The following is a 21,588-nucleotide window of genomic DNA, read 5'->3' on the forward strand; positions in this document are numbered from 1 at the left end:
GTCGTGTTATGATAACAGAAATACGTTTTATCATTGAATCACATTGAATCACATATTTCTGATAAGAAAAAATAATACATTATTTATTACTATGATTAAAGATACAACTAATATATATTGTATTTAGTATATTATCTTTTTATTAATCATGTATATTACATAAAATGTTTTTAAAAATTGTGATTTTGTGATCTCATCTATATTGTGGTCGAGGATAACTTAATGGTTGACCATATTGTATCATTATGATAACAATTAACAATACAATATAAGTAATAATAGCAGTATATCTATTATATTATACCTAGCCAGTAGCCTATAAATAAATTCATAACCTTTAGGCAAAAGGCTATTTCCATATTAAATAATTTAATAATAATTAATAACGTTTTTTTAACAAGAATATATCCAAATCGTTATTCGTGTAATGGTTTGAATCGTATTTTATTAATGTTATGAATTCACAATTAGTAAGTTGTAAATACTTTAAGTAACTAGTTTTAATAGTTCAGTGATTTATGGTTCGGCGTGCACACAACATCCATGATTTTGAATTCTTTAATCAAGAAACTATCATTATTTTTATATTTCTACAATTCTACTGATTAAATTGATAATTCGAAGGTAATAATCTTATTATATTTATTACATTTGGATAAAAGTTCAGTTCTTATTTCAATAATTAAAAAATATACATTTTTAATTTGTATAGTGGTTGTTTTGATAACATGTCTTCCGAAAACTGCAATAAATTTGAATGTGATGAGTGTATGAAAACATTCTCAAAAAAAAATAATTTGAACGATCATATTTTAGCAAAACACTCTAACTCAAAAAAATATGTTTGCTCAATTTGTAAGAAATCATTTGCTTACAAACAGTCATTCAACAGGCATATGAATGTTCATAAAGTAGCAACTTCTGTTTACTCGTGTTCGGAATGTGGCTATAGTTCTCAGTTAAAATTCATGCTAACACGGCACATTAAAAGTGTCCATCTGAATAAAAATGATAGTCTTTTTAAAATATCTTGTGTGTTTTGCAATCACCGTTGCTCCAAAAGTAATTTATCTGCACATTATGTACTCTGCCATCCAACAGAAATTGTTAGTGAACAATTAAAATTTGATAGTATAGATGAATTTTATGCATGGAAGTATGAAGTTGAAGAGCAAGATATTAGTAGGTAAATAAAAGTATTTTAATTTAAAGTTATATTGTGATTGGGTTTGATTGTAATAATTATATTATTATGTTTTAGGTTTGTAAAAGCTCGAACGACCTATGTTGGTATATCTGGTTCAAAACACTTATTTTTTAAATGCCATCGTGATGGAAAGTATAAGCCTAAAGGCAATAACATTAGAAAATTAAAGGCATTAGGTACCAATAAGATTGGTTCTTATTGTCCAGCTAGAATGGATGTAATGGTTGAAGGCAATGAAGTTAGTGTACTGTATATTAAAACACATATTGGCCATGATTTAGAACCAAAACGTTTGACTCTAGCCAAAAATGAAAAAGATTTCCTAGCTGAACAATTAACAATGCCTAATACAAATTACAATGATATTCTAAATGTCGTTAAAACCTTAAATTCAACAAGTCGTTTGCATCATTTAACTAGAAAAGATTTAGTTACAATTAATAGTTCTATAAAAGAAGCGGCAAAAAGAAATAATACCATGATTAAAAACAATGATAAACTAGTTGATACAGTAGAAATTAACGATGTTTTTGATGGTGATCTAGTAGAGTTATTTAATGATCAGAATAACAAAAAGTCACCACTGGTATTAAATTCAGAGAATGATTGTATGGGATCTGATAAACAAGATGTTGTTGATGTAAATAACACACTATTGACTTCAGATCATTTAGACTTAAAAAATAGTTATACAAATAAAATTCAACCTTTATACGAATTAAATGTTGAACAGCAAATAATTGAGTCGAATGAACAAATACCAATTTTAGAGTTTAATCATGAAGTAAGTACATTTTACACAAGTCTTATGTTAAAACACTTATATTAGTCTTTATAAATAACAATTAATTATAACATCCAATAATTCTAATAATTTTTCTAACATATTTAAATTTTAAAATAAAATATATTCTATTGGTTTTGTACTATTTTTGAATAACATCATAATATGGGGGATTTTTCAATTTTATTCTCATATATACACAAATTCACAATATATTTAATTTGTCTTTAATGAGATATTCGGTCTGTATAATTTTGTTATTATAAGCATATAAGCATATATGACAATGTAAAACAAAAAATAAGTAACCCAATGATATAAATGTATATCAATGATCTTGGTACTTGACTAAAACGAAAAGATATGTTTAAAGAAATAAATAACAACTGAAATTATTTTTAGATATTGGAAGATAATCAAGTTATAGATTACCAACAACAACTAACAAATATTGAAAATGAGAGAATTAGTATAATGGAAAAAATGAAGTTAATAGTCGATCAAATTACTTGTAATGATGAATTTGCCATAGTTCATCAAGGGTTAATGAATATAATGAGCACAATTGATGAACGTAGGAATGCAATTGATCAAGCTGTAGTCAACGGGGATTTAGACAATATAATGATATTTGATGAAAGTATTTTACAAAAACAATGCCAGTAGTATCAGGTAATGTAATTAAAATTAAAATCTCTAATACAAATTCCTTGTCCTTTGGTATAGAATCTAATTTTGAGTGATTTTGTTTTTTAATTATGATTCGTATAAACAAATACCCAATTAGTTGGTAGTACAAATATCTTATGACTAAAGAAAGGATTTTAATGTAAAAAAAAAATTAAAATAAATATATAAATATAGCTTAGCAAAATAGTATGTATTTATTGCATATCTAATTCTTGAAACAATGTGAAATTATATTTTCTCTAAGATTTAAAAATGTTAAATGGTGACAATTTGATCACAATATATTATACTGACTGAACAAATGTTGCACATTGACTGACATAATGAAGGCATACTTCATATTAGCTACATAATCCATGTTCTATTATTCTTTAAAATGCAGTTATTGAAGTATATATTTATTTTATATTTTTGGTCCATTTTTCTTTATCTAAATTTCCTATAGTAAATAATCTAACAAATATATATTATATGCTTTATTGTATGGATAAAAAAAATGCAACAATTTATGTAAAATTATTTTTCAAACATTTTTTTTACACATTTTTAATTAGATTAAAAATATCACATTCCAATAAGAATATATGTTTACAATAAAATCTGTTTTCTACTCATAAGCAATACTATTATGATTTGTAACTCCAGTCATTAACAACCAACACTATAATAGACCTTCTATAGCTTCTATAAATAGAATCTATATTATAGATGATACAAGAACAAGATGTGTAAATTTATTATTAAGGTTTATTATAAAAGATTACATTTTAATAAATTAAATCAAATAATTAATAAATGCTAAAAAGCTTGCATATATTTAAAAATTAAAAGTAACTATGTTTTTTGAAATAATTTGACTTATAACGGATGATGTACTTAACACAAGACATACTTAAGTTATTTCAAAGATTATAGTTCTGAATATATTTTTCTTACATAATTTTAAGTAGTAAAAAATTAATGTTTTTGGATGAGTAATTAATGAATTATAAGTATTCACAGTTATAGTTGAATGGAATAGAGTAGTAGAGAGGTACCCACAACAAATCTTGGTTACATACTTATAAGTTAAAAATTATAAGTAATAAACTACTTCTCCAAAATTTGATTTTAATAGATTGAAATACTCTGAAAAATATTCTGCTTCAAAATATAAATTAAAAAATATACTCTGTCATTCAAAAGAGTTAAAAACTAAAAAAATTATAATGATAATAAGATTAGGAAATACTAATTTTTTCTTCTAAAAATGTAGTTTTTAATGACTTCATATTTTTTTAAATATATATTTTCAAAAACATTAGTGTTCTCTGAAATAATGAGTGTTTTTTGTTCAATGAATTACTCTATATATTATCTATTAATTATTACATAGAATTTTGTTTTCTACTAATTTTAAGCAATTTGACTATATTTTAGATTTTGAGTTTTGGATGATTTTTATTTCTAAGAGAAACAAAAATGTTAAATAATGATTTTTATCTTTGTAATTTGTGTGTATATTTTATTGACAGAAAAATTATATTAGATAAATTATAAGCCTAAAATTTTAAATGTATTATCATAATTCAAATTTAATACTTTAGTGGTGCTTGGAACCATGGACTAAGATATTATATATATTTGGAAGTTGGAACCCAATCAATGTTTATCAGAACTTTTTTAAAAGATTATGAGGATAAGAAATTCTTAATTATTTATATTAAAAAGTTTGTGAGATATTTTGTATTTCATAGTTTACAACACTTTCCAATCTAATATCTCTTATCAGTTATCAGCATATTAATATTGATGTGTTGTTATTTGTGGTTTGTTGCCTTGTTTCAATTTGTTTATCTTTATCTGTATTATTTAACATTTTAAATTTAACAAATTTTGAATATAGCTTAACTAGATGTAATAGATGTTTTCTTATCGTGTTTTTTAGCACCTCTAAGATGCATTTAATTTATGATAATTCATCTATTAATTTCTTTTTATTATGTAAACAAGTTAAAACTCTTTTAAACATTTGTATTTGCCACACGTTACAATTATTAAATGAATAAATTCAAAATTTGTATTAAATTTAAACATTTTATGACCATGTCGTTTCGTTTTAAAACTATATTTAATTCTAGCCTTTTAATACTACCATATTTTATGTTCTCAATTGCAATTACATTTTACCAAAGATCGTTTTTACAAGTATGAACAGCTGTTACTTAAGTTTTTTTTTTATAAAAATTATAAAGTTCCATTTTTATTTTTATTTTAAATAAAATGTATACATTTTTTGTTTATAGATTTTCCATTTCCCCCTGCTTGTTGTTTCATGTCACTTGGTTTTAAAATTTCTTGCTTCAATAATTTTTCGGTACTTATATCATACAATTATGAGAATTCCTATTGTACAATTATCTTGGGACAGTAAAGTTTCAAAAATTGCACCAATTGGAATTTCAAGCGGTATAGATGTTGGATTTTCAAATTGGGGCCTAGAACTTGTTAATGTTTCATTGTATGTATTATTAATTTTAAATATTTTCTCATTTATTTATCAATATATTACAAATATTATATTACTGTTTTAGATACACTATGACAAAGTCAACAGCTATCATTTTTGTGTTAGTTAATGCTTTGATTTTACGTCTAGAGAAAGCAGTAAGTTCAAAAAATAATAATAATACTTCATGAGTATTTTTAAATATATTTTTTTTTTCATTTATAGTCAGTGGTACTTTTCATTATTGTATTTTCAATTTCTGGAGGATTATTTTTGTTCACATTCAAAACCACAGATTTTAGTACATTAGGATTTATTTTATTACTGACTGCATCATTTGCCAGGTAAATATGGTAATTGTTTATGTATTAGAAATGAGTATATCTGTTCTTATAATGTTTAATTTATTATACATATAAAATTCAGCTTAAATACATTGTGGTTTTAGTTAGTTAATAAATAATTATTTGACGCTATACTAGATATTACTATTATATGTGCTATTATAAACAATTAATTGATTGATATCTTAATTTGAATACATATGTTGTATTTATTACTTGTCTTATTAGTATGAAGTATGTGTATACTAAAATGTAAAAACATGAATTAAAAAAAATAAAATTTCAGTTTCTTTCTTAAATTCAACAGAACCAGATAATAAATAAGTACTTTTAATATAAATGGATTATATTAATAACTTTCAACAGATGTATTGAAAACATCTATATAATTGGGATTTAAATATTATCTATTTATTCAAATATTATATCTAAACAAATTTAATTTATTTTAAAAACATATGTTATGTATACACCATTAAGGTAGTAAATTAATAATGATATTCTATAATAATAAGTGTTTAATCAAAATGTGTTTTCTTTAGCTGTAAGAATATGTGTAATGCTTTTCATATGTCTAATATATTAAATATTGCAGTGGTTTTCGATGGACATTATCACAATTTGTTATGCAGAAAGCAGATATGGGTATGAAAAGTCCTGTTGATATGATGTATTTTAGTCAACCCTGGATGTTTATTACAATATTTCCAATTTCATTATTTTTAGAAGGTGAATATATTTATCACTTAAAATTATAAAAAGTTATATTTTAAAATTTTAACTTTTGGCATAGTTTAACATTGTAAAAACTTAAAAATAATGAACTTAATATATATTTATAGTTATATAATAGTTGTATAATTTCTAATTAATAATTGGAAATACCGTTAAGTGCTAGTTAATGATACTATATAATATAATTATATTATATTGGGTCTTTAATAATTGGGTTTTTTTTTTTTTTTTAATTTAAATATCTAGTATTACATAATTGTTTAATTGTGTACAATTTTCTTTTTGTTCTTTTAATACCATTAGTATAAAGATAAAAATATAGTTGATTTGAACCATAATGAAAGTTTTAATTGATTTTAAAAATGGTTGTTAATTTAAATGCAAATATAGTAGAATGTCTTATCCACAATAATTAGGATCGAGAAGGGTGCAGATAATCAAATAAGCATTAAAAATAAAGTTAAAAACTAATTTACTGTGTACGTACCTATAATTTGTTACATTAGAGCAGCGGTTCCCAAACTTATGACCATGGCACCCTTGAAAAATAATTTGTGTTTCGTGCAACCCCCTTTTTTTAAATAATTTAAAATAATAATTTTTAATAATATAAATAATCCAAATATATAAATATATATCTAATATTTTGTATAAATTAGTATTATTAATAAAAATTGTCTTTTCAATAGTAGTATTTCTTTATTTTTTTTAATTGTTTTCTTAATTGTTGTATTATGTTCCAGGGCATGATTTTTGGAATTGGTGGATTAATAATGAAAACATTGAATGTTATAAAATGATTATACGTATGTTAATTGGATCATGCCTTGCTTTTGGACTTGAAGTATCAGAATATTTTGCTGTGTATAAAACATCAAGCATTACATTAAGTGTAGTTGGTATTATCAAGGTTAGTATAACTTATTCTGTTTTCCCGGGTTTGCGTCAAATTTAATATATTTTTTTAATTGAATGTTTTATCATTAGGAAATTTGTATTTTGATATTGGCTGTGGAATGGAATGGTGACAAATTGACTACCATGAAGTACTTAGGTTTAGCAATGTGCATGATAGGTGTTATTGGACATGTATGGCAAAAGTTTTCCAGATCAATTGAAAATCGATATGGTATTATTGACAATGAAGATAATAAACATTTAACGTTACCAGATAGTGATTCTGATGATTCAGATGATTCCAATAGTTCGACTGAAGTGCTTTTTGATATATTAAACCGGAGACGTTCTTAAATAATGTTGATATGCTATATGTTTAAAAGGCTGTGAACTTTTTTTTTTAAACTGAATACATTTCCATTTTTAAAAATTCAACATTGTTTAATATCTACTAACTTAATTGTTTAAATAACTGTGATATATACCACAATTGTATTTATTATTTGTTTATTTAGTATTTAAAATCACACTCGCTTAAATTTTAATTTACTCGTTAATGCAAATTATTTTTGAAACCAAAAACTTTTTTAAGTTTATTTCATTCATTATTTATTAACATGAACTAAACAAAAAAAAATATATATGTACATATTGTGTACATGTATAAATTTATTGTTGTTTGAATTATCATTATTAACTTTATGAAAAGTTTAAGCGAAATATTGGTTGTGTTTATAGAATTGTACCATAAATTATTAAAATAGTATATAATCAAATATTATTTATAAATTTTATTATTGTTGGCATTACAAAAATAAACATATTATGTTGTTTTCAGTATTTTGTGAACACTATAAATTAAGATATTATTTATGAAACTATTTATGTATCGTTGTATTGAGCATAAATATGCATTATATTTTTGTACTTTTATTTGTATCAGTGCTTTTAAAATTAAAAAATGTGCTTTTTGTTTAATACATGATAATTATGTGCAGTGATTTAATACATGTATAATAATAAAAGAAAAACATAATTCAGTAATTATAAATAATATTTTCAAGTACTTAAATGATTATTGATCATGTTTCGAGATCAAAATTTAACAAAAAAGAGAAAATGTTTAAATTTAATTATACATATATGTACAATTTATATAAAAATTCACCTTAAATATAAAGATGTAATTATGATTCTTACAGACTATAGTGATAATTATTAACATTTAACATCAAAATGGATTGAAAAAAATATAAGTTGAATGATATGTCAAACAAATTATCAAAACTCTATTATACCTAATCAGTTCAAAATATAAATAGAAAAAATCAATAAAAAAAAATAAAATGAAAATGACAATATTATGCAGATATAAATAATATAAACTCAACATTGTCTTCACTTGACTAGCACATGTGTAGATTGAACGTCGTTTGGACGCGGGTATTATAATACATATTATCATATCATAGGTGATCTACGATAATATTATTAAACAGACACCGGACGTCCGACTCTCATTTCGCTCTCAGCGATCGCCATCCATTGATTGCGGCTCGTGTCGAACCACGTTAGCCCAAAGTTGTACTTGCCGTTGAGGTTGGCGTGCTGACACCGTGAATACCACCAGCCGCCCTCGTAGTTGGCCGCGCAGTTTGCAGTGCTGTCGTCTTGGTCACGGTCCGCCGTGCTGAACCGGTGGCCGTTTTGGAAGGACAGAGCGTCGGTGGCGTTGCCACGATAACCGGAAATGTCCAGCCGATAACCGTCGGTGGCGTTCGATATCGCAAAGTTCGAGTAATCCGCCCGCCAATTGTTGCCGTATATGTCAGTGATCTGAACGCGCAGTGAAGACGCGTTGTCCGCCGTCAGCCGATGGATGGCGTCGTTGCCCAGCCAAAAATCGCCTGTAAACCACAGTTTATATTATAGGACAATATAAGTGTATATAATAGCGATATAGAAATAATGTGTCTATGTTATTATTGAGTTCACGTCAAAATAGAAGAAATAATTATGTTATTGACTGAATGACACATAAGTACAATAGTTGGATGTAGAGAGTTTTCTCTTAAAAACCTTAGCTAGTAACCTTAGCTTTCCCTGAATAAAATGTATGATTAACATTTTTACATAAAATTTCATTAATTTCTATACTCTGTTTAAAAACGAATATTTTTATAAACTATCTACTCTGCTGTGTTATACTAAATAGGTAACCATACAGTGAAAAACGATTATGAGGGCTTATGACAACAAATTTTTTTTGTAAAGTAAAATAGATATAAACTATTTCTATTTACTATTGTAAATTAGATATACCTAAATAATTCAAATGTTAGAAATTAGAATAGATTATTTTTTTCGAATAAACAGTTATACATTTTAATTCTATATTATCATGTGAATTCATAGACTGTTGTTGAGTATGGTGCAATAAATGGATGAGGATAGTTTATTTTTTAGTACCGAATCGTTTATACCATTGACTGTGGGTCACGCCACTGAATTATAGGTAACGTTTAAAGAAAAGATCCATGTCGTGACTATTATAGGTACCTAACTATAATTTTAACTATTTTCTATTTAAACGCAGGATATAAGCATGAGTGATGTGCCACTAAAACAGTAAACACCCAATTACGTAAAAGGGATGAGTGAATACAAAATTATTTAAAATAAGATATGGTGCACTTTTAACATATTATTTTTGTTTGTATAAACCATTTAAACATTTGTGTATGATAAAAGTGAACTAATTTTATATTTTTAGTTTATAAAAAAAAAAACTAAGGTATAGGTACTGAAAATAATTGCTTATTTATTGTTTGTTTTTTTTAATTAAAAAGTTTGACATATAAACGTTAATTTTATTTTGACCTCACGATTTACTCTGTACTCATACATAATACCTAACCATAACCCACATAATACCCATATTTAATATATTAAAATATTGTAGGTAAGTTACTAAATTGTAATAATAGGTACCTATGTTAGGAATTTCTGTAACAATACATTTTAAACTGCGCATCAGTATACCTATTCAGTAAATCCTTGAAAAATACCGTTATCTGTAGGTATTCTTTATTATCTGGTTTTTGAAAGGGTATAGTAATGGTTTGGTTTTGTAGATCTGTGGGGTGTCAGCTATAAAAATTATTCACGAATAAATACATTTTGAACATTGTGCTCGACCTTGTAGAATCTAAGGGAGTTATGTTCCTACATGATGTATACATTTAAATGTTCTCAGTTATCCGAATATTATTTTCAAATCAGATGTATAGGTGATTTTAATATTATTTAACACCAATACGAAGTTATACGTATTAATTTTATTTAGAAATTAATTCAAATATTACTCAGTATAAATATTTTGATATATTTACTTACCATATAAGTTTCCAAATCCTTTGGCATACTCGTTCCAATTGTTATTGAATTTAAGATGATCATTGGTCCTTTTTTGAACCGTGATCCAGGACATACCATCTGATACATCGCATTGAACAAGCAAGGGGTTTTTTCCATCAGGTGCTATTACGTACGTTCCGGGTGATTTAATTTTAGAACAATCTATAACAAATTTAATTATATATTTCAATTTAATAACTACTGAGTAAACCTATAAGCTATATTTTTAAATTGGTAAATAGGTATTTTTTTTAAATGTATATGTTATGCATAAAATAAACTTTACTTTTTGTAAAATGTATATACATAGGTACTGTATTTTATTATATATATCTAAATTGGCTAAATTAATATATTAGGTAGGTGACTATATAAAACTTTTAATGATAAAAATTACATCCATATTTTATGTTCTTACTTCTTATAATATATCTATCTAAAAAATAATATTAATTTATGTAATGATGGATAAATAAAATAATGTATTATATTTTTACGATTTAAATATTTTTATAAAATCTCAAACGTTTACTAAAACAACTTATTTTGAATATAAAATATAGAAACCGTTATGAAACGTGGTATATCTATACATTATTTCTGCGTTTATTAAAAAATCATAATATTCATGTAAGAATATAAATCAGACATTTAGTGGAAGTGTACGAAAAACAAAAAATTATATAATACCTAAAATATAATATTATAATATAATACATAGCATGTACCTACTATGTAGGTATATATTTAGCTACAACACATAAATAATATTTTATGTATTATATTTGGATATTCCTTAAACGTGTAACTCAAGCTAATAGTTATACATTTATGGAAATACTGTCTAGATAATTAAGTAAATTTCATAATTTTTATTCAGATGAAGGTACACATGTAATGGAATAATGGATGTACTTTTAGTCATACCAGTAGCTATACCCAGTAATTAGTTAATAGTATTATACCTATGTGGCTACGTGTTCTTATTTTACTACACGACGCGCATATATAAACATGGAAAACGGAAACAATGCAATAGTAACCGGATGAATATGAATAAAAAAAAAAAACCACCTGCAGTCATATTCGATATGGTTAACCGATAAAAATAATTAACTAGTAAATACTTCTATATTGCTGCAGGGTAACACAAGCAACCCTATTTATAGTTTACGCTTCAAGAATTTTTCAACGGACTTTTTCGATTTCAACTCCAGTTAAAATAACTTTACACGTGTCTTCTATCATAACCCTTTTATAATATGTTATATATCAAATATAACATGTAAAACACTTAGACACAAGTGTATAGTATACATATAGCCATATTATAGGAACGTATTATTCTAACTTCTAGGTAAAAATATATCTACAGTCTAATTTAATTCGATGAGTGTATTTTGTTTTATGATTGTACTGCAGGTGGTGGACGTAATAATGTTAAGATGTAATAGACATATATACAACATAAACTATATTATACATACTACGCTCGCGTTTAACATTTTTACCATTTTATACCCTTGTGATATTTTATACAACTATTATTGTAGATGAATAAAACATTTTTTTTTTTTTTTTTAAATAAATTAAAGTGAAAATAATTGCACATATTTAAATGCTAATAATACGATATTTATAATTATACACGCACTGACAAATGTGGGATAGTTCTCACATACCTTTGGGAAGTCCGTCGACAATTCTTTCGAATGAATTTTGCAATGTGGCCAATTCGTCGATTACATATGTGCATTCCGTGCAATTTTCTTTCATTATCTAAAAATGAAAACAATTGTTCTATTAGATTGAAATCAATTTTATAAATATTTTCATACACAAGCAGTATAAAATATGCAAAAATATGTTAATTAGCTATTAGCGGTGGTTACGATGTGGTTAATCCTAAGCGACCTAAGCACATAAATAGTTTTAAACAAATTAATGGTTATTGATATTTTACGATCTAGAATAATATTAAATTAATAAATAATAACTGACAAACTATGTAACTGAGTAAATATTTAAAAAATACGTTTTTTATTAATCACTTTTTAACTAAAAAAGATTTTATTTTTCCGGATTTTAAAATACCTAATAAATAATAATAGGTACGATAGGTAGATTATAATTTATTTAGGTAACATCGTCAAATATTATTTTATATGAAAAAAATGTTTTATTTTCCCATGTATATATATATATATATATATATATAGCCTATGTCCTATATACTATTTAGCACCTAGGACATTTTTTAAGTATTACAATAAAATCCAAAAAACCAGATTTTGAATAATTGCATTATTGAATAAAAAATAGAGGCATGCCTGGTAAATCATGTTGCATAAATCTTTCTACGCAGCATGGGGGTAAGAAACTCTTTATACTCTTATTTGGCGGAAAAATGTATAACAAGGAATCATGATAATATCACAACGAGCGTACAACTATTTTACTTGTCTATCGTACACTCGATTTAGTCGTGTACAAATATTAAAAATGTATATTTTTTTTAACCTTTTGTTTTAACAGGTTTTTCCTAATAATATTCTCGAGATAATAATTTAAAAAAAAAACGAATTTTGGCGGAATGCGTATTATATATATGTCACTCGAGTGCTCGCAACTTCCGTTTTATTGAATTTTGCATATTGTACCAACATTTGTACGTATATTTCATTGTTTTAATTTTGTACGTTCCACAAATACGGCTGTACTAATGGTTGTCCTATTCGAATATTATTGTGCAACCTTATTTTTTTTTATCATTCAAGTACGTGCATATTATAATAACGTTCATAATTCACTATACATGTTATTTATTATAGGCGCACTATTTAATACGTGCGTGCGTACTTTACAATGAGTGTATTACAAGGAGCCGGTTCGTCCGACATATGGAATTGGGCAGGTGTGAGTAGCACCTGACCACCGCCGCGCCGCCGCCGACTGTGACCTCGTGCTCACGTTGGGACGAGACGAATATTATGGTAAAAACACTAACCACCTGCCGCCGCCGGGTAGCGTGTGCGTCGCTCCGGGGGCCCCTATACATTATTATCATCCGTGTTACAATAATACTATAGCGATCTATGAAACCACCGCAGATGACGATGGACCAGTTTTTTGTTGACCAGCATGAAAATTCAGCGAATTGCGTACGGGTGCAAACGTCGACATAATATTATAATTTATAAACATAATATATGGGCAAACAATGTCGCAACTTTTTAGAAATTGTTTTTTTTTTTTATATAAATAAAAACTGTAAGATATACTGAAAAATTAAAAAAATAACTGCTCAATACACTGCAGCGATTTTAGGGTATATAATATTATAGGTACATTTTTTCCTCAGTTTTTAATCGACGACGTCGCGGGAACAGCTTTCGCATTACCTACTATAGTCTACTACTATTATAGTATAAGAGTATACAATATACATCTACCATAACAATATAACATCTATTATTGCAAGGCCTGCTGTTTATTAATTGTAAGTGGGTATATACTGTATAGCCGTGGTAAAGCCGATAAAGGTATAAACGCCGATATATTATTCATAATAAGTAGTAATTATTGTCACATGCAGTATATAGGTACTTACATGATGGGCGGTGACCGTTTTCCCGGTTTGTTTTTCATTGTCATGCTTGGTCATTTTTCTTTGTATTGCCGACATCCCTTCACCCAGGGCCTTTGTGGTTAACATTTGGTTGTTCTGAAAACATAATCATTGCGAACTTACAATAAAATCGATGAAAGCAATCAGCATACATGTACAGTGTACATATAAAGCGCGTGATAAGGTTCAGGTGTTAATTCATTAGTATTATAAAAGTTTGAAATATTTTTTATTAGTTAGACTTTATTCTGAATCTTGAATAATTCTTATAAACATAATCAAAGCAATAATATATTAAATTTATTTCTATTGGTTTGTTTATATAAGCTTTATTTTTTAGTTAGTCATAAATTAATAAAATATGTGTGAACATAAAAATATGCTTTTGGGAATTTCGCGATATATTATAATAATACGATTTACATAACAAATAGTATTATACTATACTGCCAGACTCACCTGATCTTCCTTAATGATGGCCACTGACGCGTTTATCCGAGCCACGGTGAATTCGATTTTCGATATTTCCTTGCGGACTTCTGGTAGACACGAGTCCACCCGATCGTCGAGGTTTTCCACGCTCTCCAGCAGCTCCAGCAAAGATCCGTGAAGTCGGTCCTGCGTGGCTTCCTGGCGCGTGGCGTTAAATGCCAACGCTTCTTTGGTGGCGTTAAGATCGGCCTCCAGCCGGGACAGCCGATTTTCCCGTTCCACAGCAGTGCTCTCCCTGTACAGCACGCCTTTCATGCGTTTCTCTAGACGGGCCATCCGGTGAGCCAGGTACTTGCGCGACGACTCCAGTTGCTCCAGTTCCTGTGCTTCCCGATCCGTCACCACAGTGGTGATGACGTTCGACCTCAGACGCTCAACGTCATTGTTATTGTCGTTAGCGTCAAACGCCACTCGCTGCATTCGAAAAAATAACAAACACCGGTATTATATACGTGTATACACTTACTGCATAATACATGTAGTTAAAAATAGTAAGCTGCGGTGTTTGAGTGTCGAGTAAGTTGGGAAGAATTATTACTTAATAAAAAAAACACCCTGATCAGTTTTATATTAAAGGGATTTTTTGTACTTAATATACCTACTAAACATAGTTACTTTGTATAACTTTAAAAGAGTTAGAGAATATGAGAAGTATAATTATATATTGAAATACGTGTTATTTTTATTCAATCATGAATATTAATAATAATTCCTATAACATAAACATATCAGTATTTTGTGTGAACACTATGTACAAATATATACATTTTTAATTTTAATATAAGATTGGTAAACATTTAGTATTTTACTGAATAATATAATTTTATTGTATGTAAGTACTTTTAAAATTTGTTAACCAACGTTACACCTTATAAATAATAATTTATTATAGAATTATTTTAGTAAAAAATTGACCCAATCGCCAAAATGAGTAAATTACGTTACGTTATACCTACTACCCAAAATTACAGAAACAGGTGCACATGTATAATAAAAGAAACGAGAAATACATAGTTTTCATTTTAGGTTTATATATATATAAAAACTCTAATGTATAAATGCTATATGTAAGTAATAAGTATACAAACACTCACTTTATAGACATTGTTGTACGCTGTTTGTACGTCGTTTTCGTTGTTTTTCTGAAAAACGAATACAATAATAATTATAAACGTGACTCTATGTTTTTTCTTGTTGCCGCGGTCGCTTTTGATATATATATATATATATATATATATATATAGGTATATAAAATTATAATAGACAGGTACGCAGTTAGGCAGTATATGCGCTCGTTTTGATCCTTACCATTAAAAAATAAAAAAAATCACCGAAAACGCCATTTGGTCAATGCGGGAACAGATATACTCTGTCTGTGGCAGCAGACGTGCACCTACGTTAGCCATATGGTTTGATAGTAATTATTATTATCTCTAAGATACAATTGGTCCCTTTTTTGTTGTATTTGTTGTTGTTTATGTTGTTATATTTGTTGTTAAATATATTTCGATGTATTCTAACGTTTGAAATTGCAGTTGCTATATGCGTTGCGTATAAAGTGTAAATGTTTTATTTTTGTATTTGATTGCAAAGAGCATGAATACATTATATACTTATGTACTAGTGTACTACGTACATAGTTGACATAGCATAGTATAGGGATTTTAATAGGCATCGGTGTTATAAATGTATAATAATAATATTTACCAACTGCCTGCAGTTTTCTTTAATTATTTGTAAATAACAAAATGGTCTATCTTCCAATAATTTTACATTAGCGATTTGAATATATATATATTTTTTATTATTTATACCTAAGTGGCTACGTAAACGAAATTACGAAATGAACTCATTTCTACTCGATTGCTTCCTATAATATATATAAATATAAAAAATAATTACTAATTTTACTCACTTTATCGATTGTGTTTTTATGATTAGCCATGGTGTTAATCTTTTTCTCCAATTCGGAATGTTTAATCGATATTTCTTCGACATTCTTCTTAACTGACAGTAATTCTCCTTGCATTGTTTGCAAGTCTTTTCGGTCGGAATCCAAGTCATTTCTTAGTGCTTGAAGATCGTTTTGTATGGCTACAGTCTTGTGAATCTGTGCCGTTTCATTGATGGCTGACCACACCGCTTGCATTTCTGATCTCAAACCACCTATCACTTCCTTTAGCCAGCCTACGGCCACTTTATCGCGGATCCCGTCGTTGCCAGAATGAGCCATCCTCGAATGTTCATCCCTAATATAAAGACAATCACATTATGTATGATATACAATTTTAATTCATATAATTATATTAAGTTTTAACGGCCATACGATTATCAATTATCCGTATAGAAATGTATAATATTAAAATAAGAAGTTGTGTTACGGAATTGTTAAAATTGTTTTTTTTTTTTAACGTAATGGTCGTAATTATACTGCGAAAAGCCTATGAATATATTACATTAATTTTAATCATCGAGGATAATATTATTATGAATTTATGTATATTTATTTTAACTGAGTATAACCCCAAAACGAGTGTTATACTTTGTGTAACTAGTTTAACAATTAAAAATAAACACGCCAATGTGTGAACATCCGCATATACGATGTATAATTTTACTCCTTATTTCATTTTTCATTCTATGTAAATATCCAAAATGTTATGTTAAATATATACATAAAAAAACAATAGTCTAAATAAATAACTCTCATATTTAACAAGAAATGTTGTAACTTGTAAACAATACAGTAATTAATTTATTTGATTACATGACATCTAGTTGAAAAATGATATATTATTAACAATTACAACCTAAACTAAATATTTGTCAAGTAACTAATAAATACCTGCTTATTATTTTATCTTTTTGAATTACGATTCCTAGACCTATACCGACTGTACTTTAAGGTAATTCAGCAAGGATATTAATAAATAAGGGTACCTAGTAGGTATATTCGTTTAAATGCGTATTACTTTGTTTAAATTTGCTAAAATATGATGTGTATAAACACGTTCAATTACTAATTGTCATACTAGGTACTAAGTATCTATATTTATTATGCGTAATAATGTTGATAGTTATCACTGATCATTACGTATTCATACATATTATTCTCAATAAATGTTTATTTAGCCGTTCTGTAAATTATTGGTAAACAATTTAATAATATGATATAGTATAAAAAATGTAACTTGTAATTATTTCAAGACTATATATAAATTTGAATCTCGTAATAATCAGACGACATTCAAAAACAGATAAACAATATTGGGTAAATATTTAAAACCATTTGTATAACAGTAATGTGTACGTATTGGTGGATACATGATAATCAAATTTTATTTATTTAATAAATCATTATGATCAACTACTTCAATATGATTAGTACAGTTGGTTGATACTTGATAATAATATAAATAATATACAAAGTTATGTTTAAGAAATTATTATAATATATGTCATACAAATTTAGTTATAATACCTATATTTGTTATTCTAATTTCTAGTATATTAAATTGTATTTAAACCTCTTATATACTAAAAATTAGAAACTGATACTATATATGTAATAAATTATGGATGTTACATTATGTATCTAAAGTATTTGCGAACTTGCGATGTCTATAGCTGACAATACAAATTTAGACTTTATAAAATCGTTGAATAATTTAATTCAATTTTTGGTATCTAAACCTATTAGTAGGAATGTAGGATATCATTTAAAATAAATATATAACATTGTGCAATTTTATTTGCACGTGAAACTTATATCATTATATTTTTTCGATTTTTTAACTCTGATACATCCAAAACAGAGAGATTGCCATATGCGTAATATCTTAATTTTCAAAACCAACACTATTTGACACATTGTAAATAACTCGTTGCGTTTGCCAGTTAGTTATTTCTAAAAATACGATGACTCCAGGCACGTGGAATTGTGTAACGATTTTAACGTTTTAGTTTAACATTTAATCCACACTATTATTTGGTTCTATAAACTTGTATTTTACCGGGACTGTCTTCAAGATCACTGCAATTTGTGTTTTGAAATTAATAAAGGTAATTAGTATTTTTATTACTTTTTACGATGTTTTGAATTTATAATAACTGTTCAATATTAATTTTAAAATTAATTTTATATGATTATATTATGTTGTATGAAAGTTTTATCTTATTATTCTGCGTATAATACTACTGTTTAATAAAAAAAAAAAAAACAAAAATTTAATTTATTTTTATGAAATTGTCTATACCGATCAGTATCAAAACACTTAAGTTTTTTGTAATATATGGTAATTATTTTTTTTTTACGTAAATCTTTAGAGTAAAAATTTTAGTCAATATTTTGATGGAATTGATAAATATAGATTAAATTTATATTTATATGGCTATTAATAAAATACTTGTTACTTTACACAATTATAAACTATATACAAAAATAAAAATTGTACAAGATCTATATACGCTTATAATTTTCATGGAAGCATGTAATTAAGTACTAAATTAATTTAAAAAAAATGTAATAGGTAGGTAGGGTACCTGGTTGTATAAAAAATTATTATAAAAATTAAAAAATATTATAAAAAGCTAATAATGGTTCCTTAAACATGATATCTTAGAAGATCATGATTACTGATTAGACTATTACATTTTAGTGAACCGTTTAATTAATACATTTTTGATGTAATTTATCATGAGTGAATTAAAGTATTTTAATGCTTTTGCTATCTGCTTTCAATGGGGGTACTACATTAGTATATTAGTATATTACTATATATAATTATTAATTTTTTTTTTTTTTGTATAAATCATAATATTATTAAATTATTAAGTAAGTAGTATATAGTTTTAATAATCGTATTCTGTAATTACCTATTTAATATATATATATATATATTTAATAGTATTTAATTATGGGCAATGTTATCTATTCCATAGTTATGATTTACATTGATAAATTGTATTATGAACTCGGCTTATTGGTTACCTACTTTAATTTACGTTAAAATTTTTTTTGAAATTTAAAACTTGTTGTGGTCTTGTTTTACTTTGTAATTTATAATTGAATTGAAAAAGTAATTTTTAATAGGCAAAGACTAAATAATATTCATTAATATACCAGTGTATAATATATATTATTATACGTTGATAAATTTTAATATTAGGTATACCTTTCAAATAGATGGTTTATCACTAAAATAGTAGAATGTAGATGCATTACCTATATATTATATCGAATAATATTATAGATATTTGAGAATTATCTGGTAACGGTTTCAAAACATAATATTATATATTCACCTGATTAATTGAATTTCTTCTTTCAACGCATCGAGGTCTGTGCTTCCTTTCAGAGATTCGTAAAGTGATTTTTCTAACTGCTGGTAATCCTGTTGTCTTTTTTCCATCAGCAAGTTCAGTTGATTTTTTATCGTCCTCAAGTCGTCTGTATCGAGGTCCGCCTGAGCCTCGACGGGACCCGTAAACATACACATAGCAACAGTTATTATCAAGAACAGAAACATGATTGTAGTCTTGCTTGAACACTTCGTTTCAAACTGAACACGGTTAACTAGTCGGTTCAGGCATCAGGCCTGTCCCTGTACCCCGGCCAGGAGCAGATGGTGCATGGCTCGTGTTCAGTTTGCGCATGCGTACATCGAATCCGGTTTTTTCACTTTAACGTGTTCTTATACACTGTAATATAACATTGCAGAAACACGAGTGCGGTAAAAACGAAATTTATGCTTAGAAAAAAATTAAAAGGATTGTTATTAAAGTGGTTATTTATTCGGACACTCTATTATATCAACGTTTGATCGATAAAAAAATCCAGTTATGCAGGTGTTCAACGAGCTTAGGCACGTGGATCAGTTGATTCTCTGAATTAAATATGTACCGGAGTTGCTCGCTAATTATTTATCATCGGATACTGCAGGAGTTAAATGCACTCTTAAACGTATTGCTAATGCACGTCGTGTTTGAATTATTTAATTTTTATTGGCAGGTATACTTATTTTATAGTTCTATATAATAAAGTGAAACTATATAAGAATAATAAGATGCATTATGTATAGACTTCATTGATGAGTTCGGTACCTAGCTTATTACACATTTTACTTCCGTAGGTAGGTATAGTTCTTTGTTTTCCATTGAAATACAACTTTTTGAAGCGTATAGGTATTGTTTCATAAACTGTAACATATATACTGTCTTGAATAGTTATATACTGATCATTTAGTCGTTACAATTATTGATCTCTTGTCGATAGAGTATAAGCTGTTATAAGTAATGTATACACTATACACATCGTTATTCAATTCGATTTATTAGACACTAAGCTCAACGACCATTGCATTATTATATTATAAATGTCTCATCTATAAAAACTTAATATAGACATTATAGTATAATTAATAAGGTTCATATTCTTACATTCATCACTGTATAAAATAATAACATAATTCAATTCTAATTTATACTGACCAATCGGCAATCACTAATAATTAAATGGATTTTAAAACCGGCTTATGACTTTTTCTTTCTTAGTCATTATTTCACATATTTTGAGCGTAAAGTCTTAAAAAGTTTGAAATAAAATAAAATTATGTGTAATTTGATGCGTCGTTGATACCATTTGTAAGTAAAATAAGCATATTACACATATATTATACAATTTTTAAGTCGATATAGGTTTTGAAAAAAATTTTGTTATATATGATGTATCCATCATAAGAAATTTAAATTTAATTTCTGTATGGTCGGAAAGAAATAAAGTAAGACTATCTGCGAATATAATAGGTAATAATATATATAATATAATATGTGTTTGACTTCAGTACGATATTTTATTAATTTTTATTAAAGTAATACATGACCCGATCACAGTAGGTACATTAATTT

At 26.6% G+C, this 21,588-nt stretch overlaps 2 protein-coding genes across 5 annotated transcripts; one reads left to right on the top strand and one right to left on the bottom strand.

Moving 5' to 3' along the window:
• Positions 1-123: 123 nt before the first annotated feature.
• On the top strand, positions 124-7,985 carry LOC132919968 (solute carrier family 35 member C2). Of its 4 annotated transcripts, none has more exons than XM_060981936.1 (7): positions 2,526-2,663; positions 4,967-5,181; positions 5,255-5,327; positions 5,395-5,513; positions 6,109-6,242; positions 6,992-7,158; positions 7,236-7,985. In XM_060981936.1, exons 2-7 carry the CDS (start codon positions 5,057-5,059, stop codon positions 7,497-7,499), a joined length of 882 nt encoding a protein of 293 aa, XP_060837919.1. In that variant the 5' UTR covers positions 2,526-2,663; positions 4,967-5,056; the 3' UTR covers positions 7,500-7,985. The 4 variants fall into 4 exon arrangements, with proteins under 4 accessions (XP_060837917.1, XP_060837920.1, XP_060837919.1 ...); XM_060981935.1 differs by lacking the exon at positions 2,526-2,663 and adding an exon at positions 4,532-4,868; XM_060981934.1 differs by lacking the exons at positions 5,255-5,327; positions 5,395-5,513; positions 6,109-6,242; positions 6,992-7,158; positions 7,236-7,985 and adding exons at positions 124-624; positions 713-1,186; positions 1,262-1,991 and having other exon boundaries at positions 2,394-2,663; positions 4,967-5,106.
• Positions 7,986-8,181: 196 nt separating this feature from the next.
• Positions 8,182-20,352, bottom strand: LOC132919967 (protein scabrous-like). Its single transcript, XM_060981932.1, is given in 9 exon segments — positions 8,182-9,052; positions 10,542-10,724; positions 12,245-12,341; positions 14,173-14,286; positions 14,650-15,096; positions 15,777-15,824; positions 16,598-16,931; positions 19,987-20,270; positions 20,272-20,352. Coding segments are annotated over 9 exon segments (1,989 nt in total). The 5' UTR covers positions 20,338-20,352; the 3' UTR covers positions 8,182-8,636.
• Between the last annotated feature and the right edge of the window lie 1,236 nt (positions 20,353-21,588).

Source organism: Rhopalosiphum padi, chromosome 2 (assembly GCF_020882245.1).
Source record: "Rhopalosiphum padi isolate XX-2018 chromosome 2, ASM2088224v1, whole genome shotgun sequence".
NCBI lineage: Eukaryota > Metazoa > Arthropoda > Insecta > Hemiptera > Aphididae > Rhopalosiphum > Rhopalosiphum padi.

Excerpts from the sequence above, each read along its gene's own strand:
- LOC132919968 (XM_060981934.1), top strand. The coding sequence starts at position 729 with ATGTCTTCCGAAAACTGCAATAAATTTGAATGTGATGAGTGTATGAAA. Across the intron at positions 1,187-1,261 it reads GAAGAGCAAGATATTAGTAG|GTTTGTAAAAGCTCGAACGA; the intron begins GTAAATAAAAGT and ends ATTATGTTTTAG. Across the intron at positions 1,992-2,393 it reads TTTTAGAGTTTAATCATGAA|ATATTGGAAGATAATCAAGT; the intron begins GTAAGTACATTT and ends AATTATTTTTAG.